Genomic DNA, 26,076 nt, shown 5'->3' on the forward strand with positions numbered 1-26,076 from the left:
TTGACTGTTTGAAATGTTTTTTTATTGAAAGATTTGTCTAAAAAGAAAACAAAAAGAAAAAGAGACATTTGTAACTACAGCAATATCCACTGGTTCTACAGACACTCTCAGAATCACAATTTTGAAAGACATGGGAGGCAATGTGACCAAGCAAATAAAAAAATAGCATCATCAAAGTTATTTCTGTTGCATCTTCTTTTACACACCTGTACAAAAAAAATGATCTCATAAATATTACTTTTGTTCTCGCTTTCTCTACTTTCTCTCTTCTCTCAATAATTTATGTTACCATAGAGGTTTGTATCTGCTTGATTTTGGTTGAACCGTGCTTTGTTCTGTGTCCGTCTGTTCCTCCCTCTCCGTTAGCTTCTTTTCATTGGTGGAGAGTCAGGTAGGTGGGGCTTTGAGGGTGTGACCTCAGAGCAACTATCAGCCAGGTAAAGTCCATTTAGTGTTTTCTGTGTTGGTGTTTGTTCTCAGCTGATGCCCATTTAACTCAATACAAATAATGCAGATTCTGATTTCCATGTTTTAGGATGCTTTTTACCTCATGGATAACAAATAACTGTCTTTATCTGAACTCAAAATGGTCAATTGCCGTCATTCTGGAGGTGTACCTCTTCCACACCCACCCAACACAAGCCAACCTCAATCCTCAATAATGTAAAGTATTTAGCAGCTCACACATCTTAATCAAAAGACAAAAAAAGGCAACACAAAAAGAAAAGGGAAAACAAAATATATCTCATTTTAGAATATACATGAGCTGAAATGATTTTGTTCAACAGAAAATGCCCGTTCCTCCAACAGAGGTCATCGTCCTGCTCACATTTTAAATGGCTTGTTTGGCAAGACAGCGGCATGAAACAGTTTGTTTGTTCGTTTGGACCGAAAGAATTAAACCTAGAGCTTTTTGGACAGGACTTACAGCCTCTCAGCGTCTGTGTTTAGGATTTGAGATTGGTCAATGCAGTCTGAAGACGGTGTTGCTCGGTGTTAAACAGGTTTAAAAAGTACACACACCAATATTCCACAGGATTCAATGCATTTTCAGCCTCTTTACCACGGAAGTATAAGAACCTATTCTCAATAACATACCTACCTCGTCCACTTTCCACAGGTCGGTCTGGTCTCTCAACGGATGTTACAAATCATCACCACTTTTGATCACGTGACAAACACTCTTCTGTTTGAGGCAGCTGTGTTTAAGACCTACTGCATGTTCTCAGTCAATGGTAAAAATCATCGCACACACCAACAGCATGACAAGCAAGAAAACAATCTCAGTTTAAGAGGTGAAAAAAATAAAGAAAAAGCAACACAAGGAAGATCTCTTCACTACCTAGTTTCTTCATCTTTGGTATAAAATATGCCACCTGTAGGCTGCTTTTGTTCAACAGTTAAGAAAGACTCAAGAAACTGTCAACAGTTTTACTAAAACTATTGCTTTTTGCACATTTAAAAATCCTAGCATGTTTTTTCTGCTTCATGTCAAAGTCAGAAATGTTCCTTTTTTTTCAACTTTTCTTTTTTTTTTTTTTGCTGTGAGACAAGCAAAGCAGGCAAAGCAAAAACTCTGTGACGGTAAAAAGACTGCAATCAAAAACCCCGAAAACAAAAAGAATACAAATGTGATGAAGAAACAGAACTTGTATCCCATGATTAAACTTAACTGCATTTTCCAGGAAGCAGTGGATTGACCCTTCCCACATTAAAGAAGATTTTTTTTTCCTACCGACCAACATCAGCTGCACTGCACCACATAATTTAAAATCATCGTCATACAAATACAACCTTATTTTTTTTCCTGTACAGATAGTTTTGTAGATTTCATCTCCGAGGATCTCTGAGGAACCTCTCAAATCATTCAACCACTCAATTTTTTTTTTAATAATTCAACACTATGGAAACTTTTTTCCCAAAGTTTGAGAAAATTAAGGCAATAAAGATTTACGAAAACATTGATATTCTAGAAAACTACTCAAATAATAAAAAGAATGAAAATAATGTAGCTTAATATCAAAGGAAGACAATCTGTTTTTTTTCCTAGACTTTGCTTCCTTCCTTTTTTTTAATAAAAAAGTCTGAAAATCTACCTGCACATTCAAACGTTCTTTTTTTCTGTACAGCTTGTTGGTTGAGTTTAGATTTCAGTCTGTCTTCTCTTTTTCCTTTGGAGGCAAAGTCCAGTCTCACAGTGAGAAATGATAAACTCAAAGTTTCAGACTGCGTTTGATTTCATTGTCCTCAAGTTCAGCAAACCATCATTTCTCTTTTTCCTCTGTCTTTTTCTTGGTTCAACCAGGTAAGAAATATAATTTTTTTTCTTCATTTTGTCATTTATTTGGTGCCTGTGCACAGTGGAAGCATTCTCCCCTCAGTGTTGCCCATATCACGTCTTTTTTTTTTTTTTTTGTCCCTGTTTCATTTTGATTCTCTCCGTGTCTCCAGCGCCTCAGTGCAGTCCTTCTGAAGGCAATGCAGCAATGATTCCTACCAATCTTGTTATCTAAAGGAGACAGAAAAACAAGTCAGTGAAAAAAATGGTGACTGAGGCACAAGAACTTTGTGTAAAGGAAACCACCAGCAGCTTATCTAGGAGGTAGAAAAACCACACAAACAAACAGCTGGAGAGAGAACAAAAAATCGGCAGGGATTGTTTTACAAGCAAAGTTTGAATGAGTCTGTGGCCAAAACAGCACAGCAACTGGCTTAACATTATATCAGTGCAACAACTATACACTGCAGTCGTATGTAGCTAATTATACACCTATCAGTCACAACATTAAAAGGACAAACAGGTGAAGTGAATAACATTGATCACTGTCGTCACAACTGCCATCAGGGAGTGCTGTGGCATGTCGAGTGACATCCACATGAATACCAGGACCAGAGGTTTCCCAGAAGGAAACTGCACTGTAACGAGATGATTCACGTTATTCACTTCACCTGTAAATGAATAACAAGATTTATTCAACTTTCAAATAACTCAGCCTCAGCAAACTCTGTTGAAGGACATTTGACAGTCTTTTCCATGCATATACGCTGAATGAAACAAATAATGAGTTTGACATTTTGGGAGAGACAAGATTGATTTCTCAGCTACAGCCAGCAGCAGCTTAGCTTAGCTTAGCATAAAGACAGGAAGCAGAGGGAAATAGCTAGCCTGGCCCTCTCAAAATGTGACAAAATCTGCCAACCAGCAACTCGAAAGCTTCGTTGAGGTATGAAAATGACAAGTTGTGGTTTAATGAGGGCTGTATAGGCCGGTGTATTCCTGAGCTGTGCATTATGAGCCAGGCTATTTTTTCCCAATAGTTTCCATTCCTTCAAGATACTTAAAGAATTTACATGGACAAGTACACTGTGTTCCTAGAGCTCAAATCTGAAAATGGATGTGATACATATCTAAGATTAAATTCCTAACAAAGGGGGAAAATCAGGAGATAATTGTAGCGCTAGTAAATGCGTGCACCAAATCATAATTCCCATTCAGGAATCTATCAAAACTGATTTCCACTTTGAAAAAAATAATTAAATTCTGCGTACTATCAGAATCCAACACAGGCATCCATTCTCCTTTCTACTCAGCATCTACTTTCAACAGAACTGCCACCGCAGTTTTCATCAATTTAAAACAGGGGAACAAAACTTTTCAGTGCAGCTCCAGGGCAAGTGCAAGCAACCAGATATCTTTTTACAACACTCACTTAGACTGCTGGTAAGAGTAGGCTGTGGCATGATCTCCTGTGCTCTCCACTGATAAAGGCTGCTGCCCGCTGGCGTCCTGCGAGGAGGGGGCAGCTGTCTGCGGAGAAGGGTCTGTCACCACGCCCTGACACCACAAACACAGTTACAGAGAGTGTGAGAAGGTTTCATTTCAACCTTTCGACCTCAGACGAGTGAGGTGAACTAAACACTTTTTCTTTATCCACAGAGCACTGAAAAAACATTCACTGAGAACATCCAAAAAGTTTAGCAAAGCTGAAATTCACTCTTTATTGATTAAAAGCGGAGCATTAAGCTTCGTCCAGCAGACTCAGATATATTGCTGCTGCTTGTTCTAGAATTCAATAAAAGTTTTTCGGGGAAGTGAGTACAATTAGTGGCAATCGATTATTCTGATATTATCTAGGCTTACAACCTGATAGTGCCCCAGTGGTAATAAATAAATGGCCGACACAGAGGTATCACAGAATATCTAGAGCATGTTTGGTTTTCAATTAATGATGGCATAACCATTCAGAACTACGCCATCATTTACCAGCATCTAATTTATCTGAAAGGCACAATACAAGAGATTATTCAAGTCGATATTCAAGCCAAGTCAGCCCTGTAAATGGACTGCTGTGTGAAATTGGTATAAAGTCAATAAAGAACTACTTTTTGTCCTTACTTCCACTGTGATGGCAGAGGCAGGCACTGCAGTGTACTGGGGAATGTAGGTTCCTTGCATAGGAGCAGCGGCTGCAGCAGGCATGTACTGCAGAGAGGGAGTGGCACAGACACTGTTATAATACAGGCACAAACAATATGTCCTCTAGGATGTCTGGATTAAAAGTACTGTCTGACATTCCCTGAGACATTTCACAGTACATTACATAATAGTTTGCATTGGTCTCAGGGTCACTGCACACAGAAAAAAGCAGTTTCCGCCCGGTGGCTATGTGGTTTTTGCTGTAAGATAATTTAAAGTACTGAAATCTCTACTGTCTACTTACATAGAGTGTATTAACTCAAAAGAAAAGCACATAAACACGCATGCAGAGTCAGACAGTTTGGAGAATGTAAGAGTTGAGACTCACTGTGCCTGTAGTGCCCAGGGACAGGTGGTTCATCTGCTGGGTGAGCGGAGCCATTACACTGGAGGGGTGAAGAGACAAACTGGGCTCTATGGCCGCGGCTGGGGTGATCACAGCACCCTGAGGCAGGAAGGAAGGAAGGACACGAGATCACTTGGGTTACAGACATTGCTGTACAAGTTGAACAAACTGTTACATCGCAGTATTATATGATAAACAACTGATGGGATCAGTGAAACAAACACAAAACACTGCTTATGAAATTTGGCTAAAGCAGGTGGATTTGAAGGGACGGCAGAGCAAAAAAGACTGAAGCTGGAGAAATGAGGCGATGAGAGGCTACGGAGGAGAGAACAGGGAATTAGAGCAGGATGAAGGATAAAGAGGCAATGACCTTAAACTCAAACTAAACTAAAACTAAATCTCAAAGTAAGCTAGGATGGATAAGAGGGATCTGAAGGGGATGGAGTCGTTGAAAGGAGTAGTTTTGGGAAATACCCTTATTTACTCTTTGCTGAGAGTCAGATGAAAAGTTCGATACTGCTCTTTTCCGGTCTAATAAGTGAAGCTAATGCCGAAAAGCCTTGAACCCGCATTCTTTCTAATGGCCAGCAGAAGGTGACTGCACTGGTTTCAAAAAGAAGTCCAATTGCATATAAGCTTATGAGAAAATGATTGTGTTTCTCACTTGATTTATTACCTCCTAAAAACATTTGCCTAAAGAACATATGGTCTAATCATTAGTTTCAAGTCAAGTCTTTCAACAAGTGATGTTCATTTTAGAAATTATGGTCCCATTTAGAACAAAATAGACAAAGCAGGTCATCCAATGACTGCTTTCATTATCAGAACTTGATCCATTCTGTCCAATAACATTTGGAAGAGCCACATGAATAAATCACTTTATCCCCAATAAAGGGAGCCGGGGGCTCAACCAGAAGACAGCTAGCTTGGCCATTGGAAGACTCTAGCATGCATTACAGCTGGCCACACATTGCGGAAGAACCAGGTCATTTTATGAAGAGGAAGTCAAACTTTTTTGCTACGACAAGGACAAAGTTAACTTAGCTTAGCCTAAAGAAAGCAAGGAGAAACAGCTAGCCTGTCTCTCTCCAAAGCTAAAATCCACCTACAGTAGAAACCCCTCTTAACTTCACCAATATGTTATCTTTTTTTTCTAAATACACGCAGCTAGTGGAAATACATTAGCTGTAGAAAGACTTCCAACACAGTTAAGTTTGATGGCTGCAAATAGTTTGACTTTGTATGCTGCAATGCAGCCAGTCAGCGGGCTTGCCAGCCAGGCTTGACAGAACACGCTTCTGAATGGAGCAGCAAGGCTTTTACTGTAAATCTCTTCAATGTGAAGGGCTTTGATGCCTCCTAACACCTTGATGCACTGAGCTCTACTTTTCCAGTACAGCTCTGCTACAGACTCAACAGCTCTGTATAGATTTAATAGGAGACTCCTCGCGCTGTGTGCTGAGACGCCTGGCAACATCCCTGCACAGGTAAACACTTCTCATTTGTGATACCTGTTTAACTACACTTCCCATGAGCACGGACAGCATCGGTGGATGGGTTGTCGGTACCGCACCGGAGAGCAGTCAGCGCTTTTGTAGCTGCACGTTGAGACAGGATGTTAGGAGAACACAGGTATTAAATGTAGGTATTTGAGGCGCAATCTCAGCTGTATAGCTGCCGTCTTAAGTTGTCGAGTTTCATAAGAACGCTCACAATAACACGAGTACACACGGGTGAACACACACACACACACACACACACACACACACACACACACACACACACACACACACACACACACACACACACACACAGTAATGAAAGTTATAGCTGTGTGAAGCGTTCCTCTTGAAGGCACATACAGTCTGTCGGAGTTGTTCACAGTTGTGAATCTGTAAGTGAAGATCCTTATGTCTGCAAGCTTCACAGACACACACACACACACACACACACATACACACATACACACATACACATACAGTACAGACAGGGATTGTCAGAGCTGTTAACAGTGGTGAGTGCTCTTCTTCCTGACTGCTGTCTTCATAGGGAGATGTGCTTGAAGAACACAGCCGCCTGGCTATCAGAAATGCTCTGTCAACACTGTCCTCAACACCACAAGTGAATGACTGGCACTTTCTCCACACATACACGCACCTAATACACACACACGCACGGGCACACACACACACACACACACACACACACACACACACACACACGCACACACACACACACACACACACACACTCGGAGGCATCCACACACAGATGCATCAACAGATCTACCCACAAACCAGCACAAAGCCTTGGCTCCGGCAGGTAGATTTAGAAGCCAGAATCGAGCTAATACCCGAGCTTTTCATCCATCTATATAATACGTTCTCTCGTTTAATGATTTCTCATCCTCCCTCGCTCTTTCTCTCGCTTCATCCAATCTCACAGCAGGCTTCCGTGCAGAGAGAAAGCAGCATAAAGGCAAAAGAAAACCCACAATGACTAATTGTCTGCACTGATATATGGCTGAACAAGTGTTAAACTTGCTATCTCTGTGTGTGTCTGCACGCGGACTCCATGCATAAGCTGCTGTGCGAGTATGTTACTGTTAATGTTCTCATGTATCAGACATCATTTCCTGGGGTAAGCAATAAATGAGTGCACCAGACAGACCCCCCCCCCCCCCCCCCCCCAACTTTGAACTCGCTCTTTCTCTCAGTCACTCCCTCCTCTCTTCCTCTCATCGCCTTCTTTCGCTGTCATTTTTTTTTTTCCAGTGGAGAAGTGAAGCTGACTAGCAGAATGCTGCAGGCGCCGTGCAGCATCAAATACGCAGTAATAGCGATAATGACATCCGTTTATCGAGAAAACCACAAACAGAGCTGGCGGATGGATGTGAAGTTGTGAACCGGATCACTTATTTATTTATTTGACACATATTTGACAGGACCACATGAAGCATAGAGCCTGGTATTCCTGGGTTGTAAAACTCTGACACGCACCAACATGCATGCGCGGGATTTGCACAGACTGACACACAAATCCCAGCATTGAAAAAAGGCAAGTAATGTGCAGTTTTGGGAGGCTCAGATATGTACTGATCTGTGCTTTTCCTGACGCATTCTTCACCCCCTTTGTCTCCTCAAAATGAGTTTAACATGGCAATTTAACTCGGGAAGATCTCAAATCCCAATTCTTTGGATGTCTCATTACAGCCCTCCCCAATAAGCCGCCTTCCTTGTCTGCCTTGCTATGCATGGTTAGGGTAATGCATTCATTTCCTGTAGGGGGATTTGTGAGTAATTATGCACAAAGACATCCTCTCACTAATTAGGATGTAAAGACAGGGAGTTCAAGTAATCTGGGCATTCCACCAAGGCTCGGAAACACACAGTCCTTAAGGCACTCCACTGTGTGTATAGGTGCGCTTGCGTGAGTGTGTATCTGGATTCATTTGAGAGAGTGCATACTTATGCTTGTGCCTGCGAGTGTGTAAATATAGTCGTGTGACTGCATGTATGTGTCATTATTCCCAGCAAAAAAAAACAATGCACTTAGTGTTGTTCTTATTTCTGTGTCTAACCTTTTAATTAGAGTCATTAACTTCTTTGGTAACCGTGTGTCTACAGTGTGTGTCTGTGAATCTGTGCGCGTTTGATACGCATGGCCAACTCCCAGTTTTGGTACCACAAATATGTAAAAACAACTGTATGATGTACTGTTGAGAGAGCGATTAGCAGAGGTGTGCTCGTGTGCATCAACCTAAATGTGTCAACGAGCGCACGCCGTTAATCAAAGTTACCAGTCAGTAACTTTGGTTTCAGCAGCGAGGAAGCTTCTGCTACCATAGGAACAGAATTAAGCCGCTGTGTCTCTCTCAGCCTCCCTACCCGTCGCAGCTTTAATTTGCCAAGCTCTTCTGTATCCAGGAAATACAATGACTAGCCTTCGCCTTTGTTGTCTAACAGGGATTTTGACTATGCAGAGACAAGGCTGGGGAACAGGCGCGCACAGCCCAGACATGCTTTTGCAGCAGTTGTTTTCATTTCTTTGTTCTCGATTTATTCTTTGTAATCCCTTCTTTCCTCTCCTTTCCCTGCGCCTGCCTCTTTCCCCTGTCCTCTCGCTGTCATACACTCATTTGTTTATTTATTTTCCCTTTCTCCAATCCCTTATTCTCTCTCCTCCGCCATCTCTTGCCGTCTTCTCCCGAGTCTTACGAAGTCATATCAAGCGGTCTGCCAAATAATTAGACGGGACATTTGTTTGAAAACACATTTACAGAAGGGTTTTATCCTCTCTCACAGACATAATTTTAATCAGACATGACAACAGAATGTTTTTCGGAGTTGGCAGATAGACACAAAGAGGAAGACAGATAGGAAGAGAGAACTATAGAGAGAGGGAGCAACAGAATTTGGAGCTAGTTTAACTATTGTGTTGTGACAGCATTTGCTGGAATCCCTCAGTGCATGGCTGATATACCATATCTGTGCTGCCTCCATCTTTCATCTCCCTACAGCTGACAATTTTAACGGAGCAGAACTGAATTTTGCAGGTGTAAAATAGTCTGCAGATGTTGGCAAGACACCAACTCATTAATACTTTCACAAAGATGATAAAATCTGTCTCGAACAATGTTTTTCTTGAGAGCCTTATTATAAGGAAATCTTATTCCAGGAACCTTGAGTGGGCAAATGCGTCATCGTGGGATGTCACGACTGTCCAGATAATGTGGCATGTCTGAGGACTTTTGCCAGCCGTGATGGCCAAGATTATTAGCATTCCCACTGGATTGTGCACTTGTCTTATGATTGAGTCCCTCGCTTCATAAAATTTCCACATAAAAAGCTTTTTTTATTTTAGTCACTCATTCATTTCTTTCCCCTTCATATGAACCCTTCTTTTGGAACAGGTGTGTAATTAAAGGGTATAAAATTTAAATGCATGTTTTACAAGCAGGTTTAATAGGTTTTTTTTTCATAGTTCGCATAAAATGACAAAGAGCAGTACCAGTGGGACTGTGACCTACTTTAAGAGAACTTTGAAGGTTATTGTACAGTCCCAACAGGAATCTAACCCGCCTGTCAGTTTCTTATCTACTGAGAAACAATCAACAGGGAATGAGGTTGAACTGCTGCGGTCTTTCACCTGCCAGACGTGGTAATTATTCACCTCACTTCCTCTAACAATTAAAGATGCACCATGCAAACTTTTATAATATAAAACAAACAGAGACAGAGTACTTGATACAAAGTATAGCAGTTTGCACAAGCTGAGGCTGGTCTACAGGAGTTTAAGGCCAAAGTAATTAATTAATTAATTTAATTCCCCAGTCCCACCAGAGATATCTGGTCTGGGACCTCGGTTGGTTGGTTGTTCATTCCAGATTATCTGGTAGCGTGAGGGCTTTACAGATCTTTAACCTCCCGAACATCAGTTTTTAGATGAATGTGAAAGGTATATGTTTACATTTTAATGTGTGTATATTGGAGAAAAACGGGAGCGTAATTTGAGTTATGATGGGTTGGAATGAAAAATGGCCAAATGCCTGTCTATAGGTCCTACAGCTCAATAATATAGGTTGAAAAAAAGTTACATAGTGCACAAGACTCAACCCCACGTCTGGTGTACAGAGTTTATACTGTATGTTCAGGAAGACATAGTATGTCCAACAGACAGGATGAGACTCAGCCGAGACTGAGCTCAAAGTTCAATCCCCTGTTACTATATCTGTATACAGTCCCTGGCTCACAGCAAAGGAAACCTTGAAGGGTGTGTACGTGCATGAGAGAGTATGAGAGAAGAAGAAAGAGAATCTGTAGGTGAGAGTAGATTTACAGTGTTTGACTGAACGCCCACACTCACAGTCAATATTACATGAGTATACGTGTAAATATATGTGTGGGTGTGTTTCAACACATTTTTGTGTTTTATGTGCCTGTGTGTGTGAGCGTGTGTGTGTTTGTGTTCGGACATGCTGTCAAAAATCCTTTAGGTCACATGTTGAGGTCTCCAGCAGACACGGTGCATTATATCATTGATATTTCTTGCACTTGTATTACATGTATCACAGTACAAATATGATCAGTAGTTACCGATCAGGATAGGCATTAAAATCAGCATTGTGTTTAGTCTGCTTCTTACCTGCAATTTCATTTAAAACCAGCAGGGAGCAACCTTTTATTATGGATTTCACATTCTGCTCCGCTGAGCTCTTGGAGCTGCTTTAAGGAGGTTAGTCTTAAGCTGATTCAGCAGGGTAGGACTCCGATGCAGGAATAATGTGTTTTTTTCCCTTGTTTGACCTGAGTTTGGCTCTCATATACAGTTCAAGGGAACTGTGTGCCTTGTATTACTGGGGTTATTGCAATGCTCCATCATTTGCACTGAAATGTGTGATAATAATGAAAAAAAAAAAACATTATAGCACAGATGAGACCTAAGGTTTCTAGAATGGATGACTGTAGCTTTCTTTAATGAGTCCCGTGGCAGCTAATTTGACATTCACCTTACTTACCAAGCTTTTTAAATGTCTCTTACTGCGAACAATCTTAGCTGTTTTGAGATTAGCAGCCTAAGAATTGCGTGAGGAGTAAAATACTGAGACATGTCAACACATAGATGAGAGAGATGACAGGCAGGAAGGAATGTAGTCTAAACAGGAAGCAGTGAAAAGTGTTGGTAAATGGAGAAAATGACTCCACCGGGACAAAGATGACGGCTGACACAAAAAAATCAAAGGAGAGGCTGGTTCATAAACATACCGTAGGTTGCATAACATACTGTTGATGTGGCATCCAAGATGTGCTCTGGACCTGCGGAGATGAGGGTCAGAGAGGAGAGAAGATGAAACAAGGGTGGAGGTGACGACAATAGAATCAGAGATGATGAAGGAAGCAGAAAGTATAAAGATGGAGAGGAAGAAGAAAGGAAGGCCGAGAAAAATGAAGTAATTAAAGGAGGAGGGGATGGGCATGAGTAGGAGGATGCAGAGGGGAGGTCAGGAGGAGATGAGAGGAAAGGGAAGATCAAAAAGAAGATTGTTGTAAAGAATTAAGATAAAGAATTGAGGAAGAGAGAGCGTAAAGAGGGACAATTGGAAGGCAGAATGACAGGAAGGGAGCGAAAATGAGAAAAGCAAAGAGGAGAAGAGAGAAAATTAATCATTAGCTCAAGTCTTTACAGGCCCATTTCAGAGCTTCAGTCCCTGCGGCAGTGTGTCTTAAAGAATATTACAGTGGTAACTGAGGGTCCACTATACAGTATGTTATGTAGTAATTATAAGAGGATATGAAGGCCACAGAGAGCAATACAGTCTAATAATTACTGCTTCACAGTGGAGGTTTCATCATCAAAGCCTGTCTTGGCTACAAATCAACACTTTCATCTCCTGCTGCAACCCACTGTCCAACCCTAACATGAGGAGGAACACGTCCCTGAAGGCCTCTCTGTCACACGTACGAGAGAATGCACGCATGTAGTAATTGCCTATGTTCGCTCACCTGTGCCTGTCAATGGGGAGGTTAATTTCCACAAGGCGCAGGATGTGGTTGTGTCTCTGGGTGTAATTCTGTGCTGCTGAAGGTGTGTCTTTGCATTTGTCTTTCTCATTTATGGCAGCGTTTCGTGCTAAAGAAAAACCTGTGGGGGTGGACTGCTGTTTGTTTTACAGTCTGCGTCTGACAAAACTGCAGATCAAGTACAGAGTCTGTCTCTCAAAGAACCAGAGCTACATCGCCAACTAGCTTTGACATGAATTGGATTGGCTTGTGTGCGTGGAAGAGAGAGGATGCGACACATGGGAACAGACAGAGAGACAAAAGGAGGATTTGTGCCTAAGAATGAAAGATCGATGGGAGGAGTGCTGCAATATAAGCCTGTGTTTTATCATCGCTAGACTAAGAATTGTCTTGAATGGAGAGAGCTGATAACTCAATTTCTGTGTTCGAGTCTTTCCTGAGAAAAGATGAGCTCTGCTTGCTTGGTCTGTACTTCACGTCCAGAGACTACATGCAGGACAACAGTGAATAAAGTGGCCAATTTTCTCAACACATTTTTTATTCATTTGGAAACCAGAAACCAGCTTCATTACATTTTGAAAAGCCCTGGTCCCATGTAATTTGTTAACTTCACACAAGATGAGGAGACTGTTAATTCAATATTTTTCTTTCTGCGAGAAAATCCCATGAAAAGACCAAAACCAACAATGTGTTCGTCAATCTCCCAACAATTTCAGACTACCCCTGTGTGTTAGACTCAAAGCACCATCCTTTACTGAAAACAGCTGACAAATTCAAACTTTCATTCTTAAAAAAGGGTATAATTGTCTTGAACAGATTAAGATTGTATTAGCATTAGACTATTTTCAGCTGCAGAGTATTAGTGAGTATTTACAGCAGCTGTGTATGTGGAATCGACTCAAAATAAACTACATGTTCATGATAGTGAAGAAGCCAGTCTAACTATTCATTAATGTGTTTTAAAGTTTTGTGACAACAATGGAGCTTTCTGGCACATAGCAAAGGACCTGCATCAGCCTTTTTTCTACATGGACAATACTTGTTATTGGGATCAAATCATTGTTGGTTCTGGTGGGACTAAGCTCGTAAAGCTCCAGTCCCACCGATTTCTACCGAGTTACATGGCTGCATTATATGGCCTTCGGGTGCCATATTGGCTTGTTTCATTTTTTAGTTGCTTTGCTAAATCTGTTGGCTAGCTAGCAAGCTAGCAAGTCACAATGTCTGAAACTTGAACTTGGTGATGTGCAAACACAGTCACAGAACAGTTCAATGAATTACTGTGAATTTGGAATGAAGGCAACATGATGTAACAATTAGTTTAGCTATAAAGTTATTGACCTAAACACACAACTTTTATCCTTTATTAGACAGCCACTTTTCCAATGGCCCGTTCAAGAAGCCCCTATGAATTTCTAGAGCTATTGTAGTATCTCAAAGTTCGGTCTCACCAATAGATATATATGTGAGATATGTATAGATAGATATGTATAACAAATAGTGGATGGAGCCACTCATGAGTTTGTGAACTACTGTTTTAAAGCCTCAAGCTTGGCATTATGACTGATGCTATCTTGGTTTTTTTTAGCCAGAAATTGCTATGTGGAAGTTAGCCACGCCCTAACGTGTTCCCTACTTAAACATCTGTTTTACTCTAAATGGGACCATAATTGATAAAATGAACATCATGCTGTATATTGAGGAAGAAATTAAACTAGTGACTGAGGTAACAAATTAAATGAGAAGTAGAGTCATTTTCTTATAAGCTTGCATACAATCAGACTTCTTTTTGCAACCAGTGGAGTCGCCCTCTGCTGGCCATTATAAAGAATGCAGGTTTAAGGCACTTCCATATTGGCTTCACTTCTCAGACCCGGAAGCGTCGTCCACTTAATATACTGTCTACTGTAACTTAGAAGAGATTCCACCCACCTGATATGTAGAGACTGGAGAGGCAGCGATGAAGGGTGTGATGGATGTCTGTGCAATCATCCGATTGGTGGAGATGCTGTATGGCGAGGAGTAGAACCTATGATGGCAAACAAGAAAAAGGTTTAAAACATAGAAGTCAGGTCAAACTGAACTACGACCATTAAAATGTACCATCAGTCAAGAGGATTATCTGCACACACAGTTTTATGTCTCCAGATGTAGCTGCACGCAAAGGTGAAAATGAGCCTTTTTGTACGTCTTGGCTTCCAACCACACAGTACACCTCAAGACACAGCTGACAAAATGGATCAGACATCATCAAGGCAGTCATGGAAACAATAAATATTGCAGCTTCACTTTGTGCCACATCATCAAAGACGTCTTAGAATGAGACCTGACACTGCACCGGAGTACACATCATGTTACAAAGGAGTCTGCTCCACCGCTATGCATAATATTGAATTATCACCTTAATGTGTGAGTGGGTGAAATATTCCAGCATTACACTTTATGTTCCCACCTACGCATATTCCACCCAGCAGAGAAGGCTGCATCTGAAACATCTGCATTTTGTACTGTGTTTACTTCTCTTCTTATACCTTTGTTTGCCCTTCTGATTTTGCTCCGTCTCTCCCTCTCTCTCTCTTTTTTTTTTTTATTTCACCCCCTCAACCCTGCAGCGGTAGAATGGTGTGGCTCGCAGTGCTTTATTTATCATTGTGTACCTAGAGAGGACATGTTTCATCCGCCAGGCCGTGTTGCTGTGCCCGATCGATCCCAAAGTGTCTGTTGACTGAATAATGGAGCAAGGGATGGGAGAAAGAGAGAGGAAGAGAGGGGTAGAGAGGCAGAGACAGAGAGAGGCCTTCCTCTACCTCTGTCTCCAACACAGCCACCAATGTATAAAAAGCTACTTGCAACAAATTAAGTGTTGCTTAATTGAGGGAGAAGAGTACTTGGAAAAACAAACGCACTGTTGGTTTACATTAAAGGATACTTAAAAACTGCTACTAACACATATCACATTATTTAAAATTTGCTGTATTTGATTCTTGAATATCTGTATCATACGTAATAGAATTCACAATATGCGCCCTATTCTTACAGCTGAGATGACAGTCTGGCTCAGCACCCAGCCAAAGACGGGAAAATGTGGACGGATCGGTGCTACTCCGCTGTAACACAGACACACACCTCATTTCAAGGGTGAAATGGGTTTGCTGGGGTGCCCACCTGTTCTGTTATTGCATTTTCTTTTTCGCATTACATTTGTTTGGTCAGTGATAGCGGCACGGGCAGTTTTGAACTCAGCTGCGAGATGCAAAGCCTGAGATATATTTAAACTATTGCAGTCCAGCCCTTGTGGATGCAGTTGGTTTCCAACCTGCCAGAGATAAGCTCAAGAGCATGATTGTGCTTCACACGGACAACCAGCGGCCCTGCTGGATATTTATGCTCTACTTGGTGTGTTGAAGAGTATAGCTACAGTGGTTACTCGACAGTACAACATGGCTCAGAGAAAGAAATCTCATGAATTATTACTATTACCTAGAACTATATATTTTCTATGGTTCATGTGCAGGCTGGTTGTGTGTTTTATCTTATGTTTGTTGACACTGGCTTTACTTAGATTTTCCATTAAGTCCTCGAGGGACATAGAGTTTTTTTCCCCTTTTCGGTAACACTTTCAATGAAGCCCATGTCTGTGATGCAGTATAAACATACATACTTATAATGCCGTTAAATGTGCCTATAGTGACGTATATTTGTAGTCATAAGCACTTATATACTAATATTCATAATACTTTATAACAATAACCATAACACATTATAAAGCATTTTATAATGACTTATATGGTAAGTATCATAATACTTAATGCCTAATACATAATAACTGGTTATTTTTGCATTGATCACAGTCTATTATAATTCTCATAGGTGTAATACATTTTAAACATTTTATAATGTATTAAATTGCATAATGATGCATTATAGAAAGTGTTACCAACTATTCTTTAGCACCTTGCAGCTCTGGTTTACCTGAATGTCTTCATATAGTTTAAAAGCAAATTATGTGTCAGTTATATTCTCTGATCTAAAATTGCAAAGATTAATCAATCAATTGATTAGTTTCACAACTATTAATTGCCATCTATTCTGATAAATGGGTTTTAGCAATGTTTTAAAGAAAAAGATCTCGTAACAGTTTATAATAACCATCGTTAATAAATTGTGCTTAAATGGTTAACTGTAGTTAATTGTTATTTCAAAGTTACCAATCAATCAAATGCTTTAGAAACCATTTATTTAAATGTTGTTTATTGTAAAGTTGCATCTGATGTTCATAATACTTACTGTAATTGCTTAATCAATGGCTTATAAAGCATTTCATTGTTTGGTAACAGTCAAATAACTGTTAACTAAAGTCAACTGTAAACTTACCATTTGTTAATGATGGTTATTATTTCTAAATTCAATATCATCTGGTTACTCCTCTATGACAGTAAACCAAATATCTTTGGGTTGTGGACAAAACAACACATTTGAGGGTGACTTCTTTGGCTGTAGAAAACACTGATCGACATTTTTCACCCCTTTTTGTCATTTTATACACCGAGCAACTAGTCAATTAAAGCAACATCATGTAGAATTGGCATTTTGTGTGATTTGGCGCCCCCCACACTTTCTGAGCTGTCATAAATACAAATCCCAGGTCTGCAACAATTTATCAGACGTAACGTAGGTACCAATTACAGACAAAACTCATTACGTCGTAACAATGTTATGTGTTGGAAACTTGTATGTTGAAGTAAACATGTATGTAACGCTGTGATCCTACCCTCTCACTGAAGTAACATAGTGCAGAAACAAGTGATGGGTGGTGGAGTGGCTGAGACAGGGACAACGTTCACTCTATTACAAGACACTATAGCATCAAAATGATTTTGAAGCTGTTATTTTAAGTTAAAAAGCCACATAATGTTGCTTTAAATGAGGAAAATAAGCATTAGTTGCAGCTCTACTCTGATCTCATGGTTTTTCTTTGAGCAGCAGCACTGTATGTCTGTATTTAACAATATATTCCAACCTCGTATGTCACTTGAAAAGTTTGAACAGTTATAGTGGATGGATTTAAGTTGGAATAAAAACTGGGACACGTTTGTCAAAGTGGTGAGAAAAAAACATACTTTTAACCGTACAATTAATGTATGACTTGCATTAGAGATACTGTATTACTGTCACTGATGAATACAAATGAGCAGACGCAGCTGGGTTATCCAATACAGTCCTCTGATTGTGTTTATTGTATTTTTCATTAGAGTGATGTGTATTGAGAGAGCAAAATAGTAGGTAGAGGACAGATCCAAGGTTATTGATGGAGGCTATTAGTCCTGAGCAGCACGCTGTCAATAGGGACTCTGGCACGGCTGTTTAAACAATACACTAAACATGTAATTGCGAACAGAACATTAGTACGAGATTGAATTTAAAACCTCTCTGTGAATCCCTGGTGTGACCTAGCCGCACTGTCAGGAGTTTGCCCTGAAAAATTAGCGAATGATTTAGTGCCGACCTCAGTGACTTTTCAGCGGAAAAATGTTGGGAAGCATGCTAAAATATATGTGCGTGTGTGTGTGTGTGTGTGTGTGTGTGTGGACAAGAGAAATAGAAGAAAGAGAGGACAGATAGCAGAGTGCAGAGAGGTAAGAACCGAGGCAGGGAGAAACAAAAAGACAGCAAACAGACCAGATAGGGAGGCAGGAGATTGAGTAAAAGAGAGCCAGAGAAAGTGAATTTTGTGTCACCCTGATAAAGAAAAAGGACAGGCTATGAGCCAAAGCAGTCTAGCCAGTTGGGACACATGTTTCCAATAACATCAGATTGGCATCAGCACCTAAAAACCAGCCGTCCTCGAGCTTGGACAGAAAACCTGTAATTGATTCGTACCCTTCCCCTCTCCTTGGGCTGACTTTATTTTTGCCTTTGCCCTGCTCTTGACCCCATCCAGCCTTCCCCTTTTATTCAACCTCCTTCCCTCCCTGCTTTCGCCTCTCTAATTAGCTGCATTAGCATTTCACAGTCATTTAGAGCTTTGCCGGAAGGAGCTCTGATGACCTCGGAAGAGAGGTTGGAGAGGGCTTAAGCACTGCGAGCGCACAGATGCATGTATTTACACATGCACAATCACGCACACATACACAGAAACACCAGAGATGGCCAAAAGGATAGCGTTTGCTTGTAAATGGAGAGTAGGAATTAGAAGAAGAAGAGGACTAGACAAAACAAAAACATGCAGAAGAAGGGGAAGAGTTGAGAAAATTGAGGGTAAGGTCAGTCAACAAGAGAACTGGTTTAAAGGTGATACGAAGAAAATGTGTACAACAGTATAGGAGAGGAGGAAAAGGGAAAGTATGGATACAAAGAGTAAGGAGGACTGAGCCAGCAAGAAGGAGAAGACAAACACAGAGCTGGAGGGAAGCGTCTCCTGGGATCGCATCACCAGCAGCATTCCTAGCAGACAGGACCGATCTCCAATTTCCCCCTGAAACAGGCAGACACTCAGCTCGCCGCATTCAGCCTGAGAGCACTGCAGATAGCCTCGGCTGACGAAAGTCTTACAGCGGCACTGCAACACCGCCAACTTACCCGTGTGCAATCAAAACCTACACGTCTGACAGCTTATATGCATAGGTGCATAAATAAATGCTCCGTCTGCACCAGTCAGATGTGAGAACGAGGGCGAGGCAGGGTAAGACAAAGAGAGTGTCTGTTAATGGCCTTGTGTCTCCCGTAGCTGTTCGAACATGTGTGTGGTCTGCTCATTTGCATGCCAGTCCTCTTGTGCATATCAGCGCTGATGGCTGTGCTGATGTGTGTGCTTGTCTTTGCAGGTTTGCTGGTGTGAGAGGGCTTTTAAACAGGTGCTGTAGTTGGGACTCCAGCAATCTTGTGCATTGCAGCGAACGTGAATCAAAAGTAAAGTTAGCAGGACAGGTGAAGTTGTAAACAGAGTTTATAAATCTGAGAAGAAAACGTTCAACCTACCCGTTCTGCATTGCAGTGGGATCATATGTCAACGCCATGCCGCTCTGGGGAGAGAGATAAAGAGAGAAACACCTAAAGGTTAGAATACGGAAAAATGGTCAAACAAATAAAGGTAATGAACTGAAATGGAGTAAATAAGAGAGGCAGAACAGTTTGTGATTATTAACAATGAACACAAAAGCCTTGACTTTAAATTCACAGCTACCTGCTAAATAAAGAACAATTGATGATGACCTCAGTAGCAGAAGAATCTCAAACGACCTATTAAAAGCACTCATTTACAATGAAATCATTGTGTATGATTGTGTGCGAGCCTGTGGACCACTTGAAATTGTACTTGTGTTCATAAATACTCACAGATATAGTAAAATAACCACAAAAAGGGCATTGCTGGAGTGTTACTGCATAATAGAGATGTAACTACACAGTGATTCCCCGGTTCAACACACTCACAACATTTTAAACTGGTAGGTTTGAGCAGAATGTTATTTATTGCTCCTCAGTCATTAAATGTATATAGTATATAAAAATAAATAATAAGAAGAAGAATTGTCAAAATTAGAATGTTCAGTAAAATTAGAAAACAATCTGGACGTCATAAACTGAGGTGACAGCAACTCTGCTTGAGTTGAAAATGCCCCAAATTCTGCATACCTCCCCTTTAATTCAATCGAGCCAATTCAATATTAAACTCCATAGTCCTCAATCACTCGAAATTTTAAACTGACCATAACTGCTAAACAAATTCTACTAACTGCATCAGATTGTACTCAGTCATAGATACCAGCCAGCTAAGCACGCCTGATTTTTTTGCATCAAGGTCCATGCATTAGTCGGTGAAAAAGTAACGGAAATGTTGAAAACGGCCGATCACATAATGTTAAAGAAAGGGAGAAAATAATTCCTGGATCCATCCCTTTATCCAGATCCACACCAAAAGTCATTGGGGTCTATTCTGAGCCGAGACCCATTCTCCATCTAAGTTTTGTGGAAAGCTGTTCAATAGTTTTTGTTTAATCCAACCATCCGACCGACCGACACGGGTGAAAACATAACCTCTTTGGCGGAGGTAATTAGCAGTTATTCCCAATATGGATTTGTGAATGCACAAAGGAGCAGAAAGAAGACAATCTGGAGGAAAATGGAAATTCTTGGTGAGTTTTGAAATCAGTCCGTCTGAGCTGTCACACACTTAGTTGGTGCTTGTTGTCACAGCAAACATCTGTAACGTCAGTCAGGAAACCGACGGTGGCCAAAAGCTCCTTCATCAGTTAAAATGAGCCCAAACTTTACCTCACTTGATGCAACTCGCTCAAAGAGACCTCTCACAGTTTAAGACACATTGCAAATATTTACGTAATATAACGTTTTCAGCTCCATAATGCATTTCCATTACAGCATTTCCTAAATCAAAATATCGACACATGATAGATGGAACAACAAGCGGATACCATACTGTTATTTTCTTATAGCAATCTCCACCATTTACATGACTAGGATAAGGTCTTACATTCCAGCTGCATTATATCAGCATTTAAGCAATGCTGCAAGAGCATATTTTAGTTGGTAAGTGTTCTCTGTCCCTCCTCCTCTCCATTAGATGTTGTCCCTATTAAGTCAAGTGTGTATTATAAAGTGACACTCTTCTCTCTGAATGTGTTCTCTTTGTGCCTCACTTTCTCTATCACGTTCAAATGAATGAGACTGTATTTTTCACAGCTGAGCTTTGAAAAAGATCTTCATCCACTTGACTGCCTCTTGGCAGTATTAGAACAAACTTAAAGCAACAATAGTGTTTTGAGTCTTCTTCTCTTTATTTTTCTCCCTCTTTATCTTTCGCTCTGTCACTGGTCCCCCTCCTCTTCTATCTGCAGCCATACTCAAGTCTTTTCTACTTTGTCTTCATTCCACACAAGTCTCTTCTTTCCAAATTGGCACATGAGTTGAAAGTGTGCCCTGATTATGAACTCTGCTGCAATGTTTGGTTTTTCCCCAAACACTGTTTCTAGCCAGGTCTGGGGGAATATAGACTGCAGAAGCCATAAAGAGGAGTGCCAGACATTGATTACATCAAATAGAAAAACGTAATCATTCCAAAGCCCAGGATCATTTCCGTACCGGCTCTGCAACAAACATCTGCTTTAAAGCAGGTAAAGACTACCAGAATCCTAGTTTTCACCTTGAGCAGAATTTGTATTCACCGCTGGTTCCCTGTCAATCTATTGAATTGTCTTTTTGAACGGACCATTTCTGAGAGAGAGCTAGAGGAGATCAGCTCTGTGAAGCATCCTGATGTCTGCATCTTGTCCTCTAAGTTTCCTTCATTTAACAGCAAAGACTGGACAACAATGCTCACTGCTGCATAATGTCAGCACAGTCCACCAACGTATGTGTCACATGTGTTGCCACTGATCTGTCTCTTTGTTCGTGCATTCACAGTGTATCCTCATGGATGAACGAATGACTGCAGAGAGATGCAAAATATTTCGGAGAGACTGAATAAAATGACCACAGAGAGCCATAAAATGACTAGAAGATGACTACAGAGAGACTCTCTGTAGTTGTCTCTTTGTAGTTGTTTTATTTTATGTCTCTCTGTAGTCGTGTTATGTCTCAGACATAAAAGGACTACATGGAAACAAAACGACTAGAAACACATAAAAGGACTACAAAGAGACATAAAACAACTACAAAGAGACATAAAATGACTGCAGAGAAACATAATGACTAAAAAGAAGAAGAAAATGACTAGAGACACATAAAACAACTACAAAGGGACATAAGACGACTACAGAGAGACATAAAACAACTACAAAGAAACATAAAACTACTACCAAGAGACATCAAACCAACACAAAGACATAAAACAACTATAAAGACACAGAAAATGACAACAGGGACACAAATAAAACACAAGGACACATAAAATGATTACAGAGAGGCATAAAACCACCAGAGACACAAAAGGATGTTACAAAAATAGAAGCAAAATGGCCACAAAGCGCCACAAAATGACCATGACTACAAAGACACGCAAAAAGACGACAAAGAGATATACATTGACCACAAAGAGACACAAAATTGCCACAACGACAACTACAAAGAGACACAAAAAGTGTCATTTGTAGTTGTTTTGTGTCTCTGCCCACTTGTGTCCTTTGTGTGTTTCTCTGCACAAATGTTGTATCTGTGAGTGATCACGTGTGTAATATGTGCTCATGCCACAGTCCCAAGGCCAAACTCATTTAGGTGTGAGGGGTTCTGGGAGATTAGGGCCGGATGACTGAGCGTGAGGACGCAGTGAGGCCCCTCCGAGCACTTCCACGGCCAGATGTCTCTATTAGTCTGTTTGGACTCAGAGACCTGGCTCCGACAAATGCATAAACCTCTGTAGAGATGCTTTTTCCTCAGCAAGGCCGAGCGGGGCTTGTCAGGACAAATGTGTGAGGAATCCCACAGAAAGCACTGATCATTTATTTTAAGTCCAGCTGACAACAGGACACAGAGAAAGAATCACTAACACTGGGGCCTCTAATCTTAGAAAGCAATCTGTGCCTGCTACACACAAACACACATGAAGGCCGCGCATAGACTGTGGCCTCATGTTTTTGTTGCGGCGGCTCTTATTTCATCGCATAGTTGTTTCAGCCCGGATCCATTTCATTTCACTTCACCACCCTGCTCTTTCCCAACCTCCACGTAATGCAAATGTTGGGAAACTGTTAAAAACTGCACTCAGTGTGTGGGTGGCGACTTTATTATTCACTTTCCCTTGTTCTGTAAATTAAAGCTTTGGTATCGACACTAACAACTTCTGAACCCTCTGCATTGTGCAACAGTCAATCCGCTTTCAGTCCACTGCACAAGGTCTCATTCTTCTGAAGATGATAGACTGGAGGTGGGAGTTTCAACAAAAGGGAAAAAAAACAACTTGGCATTGGGGTCTTGGAGACATGGTATTTTATATTCGACACCCTTTATATATGCCAGCGTTCACTTTCAGCAGCATCTCTAATTCGGCCTACAGTATGTCAGTGGAAATGAAAGCTGATAATGACCCAGTATGGGGGCCTGTCAAGCCATTGAAACTTGTTGAGAAACTGTGAAAAAGAAGCTAGTGTTAAAGGAAACAGCAGCCAGATATTTATAGTTTATGAAAACGATGACTTTTTAGACCCACTGTGATGTTTTCTGTGAGGCAGCTGGGATATGCTTCAGTACAATCTGTTGTACTGTATGCAACAGTATTTCACTCTCACTTGTGTCGTGAGAAGATTACTGTTATGCTTTTGCTAGAAAGCTGAGCAGGGAAAGGTTTAGAAGAGGTTTGTGGTTAGAGTACCACCACTTTTGGTTTTGTTAACTTTGCTTTTTCCTCTTAAAAAGCCTCCGACTGTAGATTTAGAAACTGTCAGCTGTGGTATTATTCTGACTGAGTAAAAAATTCTGTTTCTGACTTGTATAGTGGCAGAGGGTGAGAAGGATTATGTTGTAATAAACTGATTGAAAGACATGGTTCTTGTGTTACAAATTAGTTTTGTGAAAAAGCTGCAGTGGCTACTGAAGGGTATCTTTTACGACTGGGTATTGGTGAGCTCTTTTTGATGATTAATTACACTTTTAAGCCTCACCTCTCCTTCCCGTGTCCACGGTCGGCCATTCTGGGGATACTTGACCTGGGTCTGCCTCTTCTTCTGGCCTCCGTCAGCAAACTTGCACAGCAACGGCTCTGCAGGGGCTACAGAGTGAGTCAGGCGGAGAGAGGGGGAGGCAAGGACAAACAGAGATGGATTAATCATCTAAATAACAGGGAAAAGTCAAATTTCATGCATTAGGTTAAGAGTTACATTTCAAAGATAAGATTTAAAGGCTGTGGCTTGAACAAAAACATAACATAAATCAATTGGACCTGAAAACAGCACTTTGCTCTTACATTTATCTCTTCCACCCCTAATCCAAACATCTAAACAACAGCAGTTATCGCACAATCTCTGCAACCCCCAAAACCATACTTCAACAAAAGCAGCCTTGACGTGGAAACAAAGCTACGGGCTAATCATCAAAGCATGGTGGCCATGGTTCAAACGGCAAACCGAAAAGGCGCACTTAATATGCTAAATAACTACACACAGCCTGACCCCGGGCAATAGACTGCGATTGTGATTGCTCCAAAGACAACATGGTCCTTTTCTGGACCAGAGAAAGAAGAAAGTCTTGATTACAAATAGGATTAGCGTAGTGTGACCTGCCATACAAAAGTTCACCAAACTCTAACGTCAACCTGAGAGGCTGCGGATTCAAACAGCCTACAGTCTTCTGAAATGGCGGGAAGTGGCTCGGAGCAGGATTATCCAACAGAAAAAGCTTTCGTACATATCAATTTATTTCACTTTAAAAGCATATCTTCAGAATTTGTTAAGAAAGCAAGAACGCATGACTAATGGCATCTATTTCTGGGAAATGCTTCAGCAACAGCATGACTAACCAAACACATTAATACAAGTATCATCCTAACATGAACAAGGACACGCAGCTATGATATCTGTTGGTTTATTTAGTCAGACAATCAACAGATAGTCTTCTACTTTATGTAATCTCTGACGTTACGCTGCATTTCCTGGATTTGCAGTGGCTCTTCAATGACACACATGGATTTGTAAACATGTAGTCACACCCAGACTTTATTCCACACACTCACGCAGAATGGAAATAATATAGTCTGATGAAGAACACTTTTTACTGAGGATAGTGCATTATAAGCACTTTACAAGGCATTTATAAGACTATAAAAGCTTAGAAACATGCACAACAACCTGTAAACAATTTACCTGCCTTCAAAGACCTGACATGGCTTTAAAAATCTTTGTGAATTTTATTTTGTAGGTAACACTTCATTTTACTGGTCCGCAAATGCCACACTAAGTAGATGTTAATTACTAACATATTTGAATATTTGGAAATTACCCACAAATTACCACAATAATTACCTGAAAATGTTCCAACATGACTTAATAATAATAATATTCTGCTATTTTCAAATAAGCAGCTAATAATTTATTTCATACATTTCAAGACACTGGTTTCTGCTTAAGTTCTGCAGGTCTGTAAATTGATGTATTGTCAGGGGAAGTTAGACAGAAACTAGTTGGATGTTTCCAGGAAATGTATTTCAGAAATAACAAGCTTTTTCTTAACTGCTTGTAGATTAATAGCAGAATATCATTATTAAACAATATTGGGGTAATTTTCAATAAATTTGGAAAAGAAATGTCAAATATGTTGCTTGGTAATTACCACCTACGTACCATGACATTTCCAAAGTTATATAATGAAGTCTTACCATGTCTTGTTACACCTTTCTTGCAGTCAGCAAGTCCTCATGATTGTCTTTTATTATCATACAATCGCTCATAACCTTACAGAGTGCTTTGATTTACTAAAGGCTCGTAAAGTAAGCTATAGCATATTATTGATGTTTACTAGGCATTATCGCAATTCAGAAACTTATCATTTATAATCTGTTATGGCACGTTAGAGGAGTTCTTTAGGTGTCTTTATAAATGTCTCAAGTTATGGTAGTAATAAAGCACTGTTGTCACTTTGGCATTATGAATGCTCATCTTATACTGCATTATGTCCACCACTTACAAAACTTCATAAAGCTGGTTATGAGTTGTCATGCAGGATTATAAAGAGTTTTATAAAGCCTCATAAATGCGTTATAATGTCTTATCAACAAGCAACATGAGTTAC

At 40.5% G+C, this 26,076-nt stretch overlaps 1 protein-coding gene across 1 annotated transcript in view; it reads right to left on the reverse strand.

Annotated features, from left to right (window-relative positions):
• LOC311260371 (RNA-binding motif, single-stranded-interacting protein 3-like) overlaps positions 1-26,076 on the reverse strand; it is a 133,690-nt gene continuing 107,614 nt past the window's right edge. The window contains exons 7-14 of the mRNA XM_084358111.1: positions 23,955-24,061; positions 19,324-19,367; positions 14,278-14,374; positions 11,590-11,640; positions 4,806-4,922; positions 4,397-4,483; positions 3,711-3,835; positions 1-2,509 (exon numbers count right to left, since the gene is read on the reverse strand). Of these exons, the coding sequence (XP_084214237.1) occupies positions 2,506-2,509; positions 3,711-3,835; positions 4,397-4,483; positions 4,806-4,922; positions 11,590-11,640; positions 14,278-14,374; positions 19,324-19,367; positions 23,955-24,061 (632 nt within the window). The 3' untranslated portion in view covers positions 1-2,505. The remainder of the gene's footprint in view (positions 2,510-3,710; positions 3,836-4,396; positions 4,484-4,805; positions 4,923-11,589; positions 11,641-14,277; positions 14,375-19,323; positions 19,368-23,954; positions 24,062-26,076) is intronic.

This window comes from Pagrus pagrus (assembly GCF_965226575.1).
Source record: "Pagrus pagrus genome assembly, chromosome: 7".
Classification (NCBI taxonomy): domain Eukaryota; kingdom Metazoa; phylum Chordata; class Actinopteri; order Spariformes; family Sparidae; genus Pagrus; species Pagrus pagrus.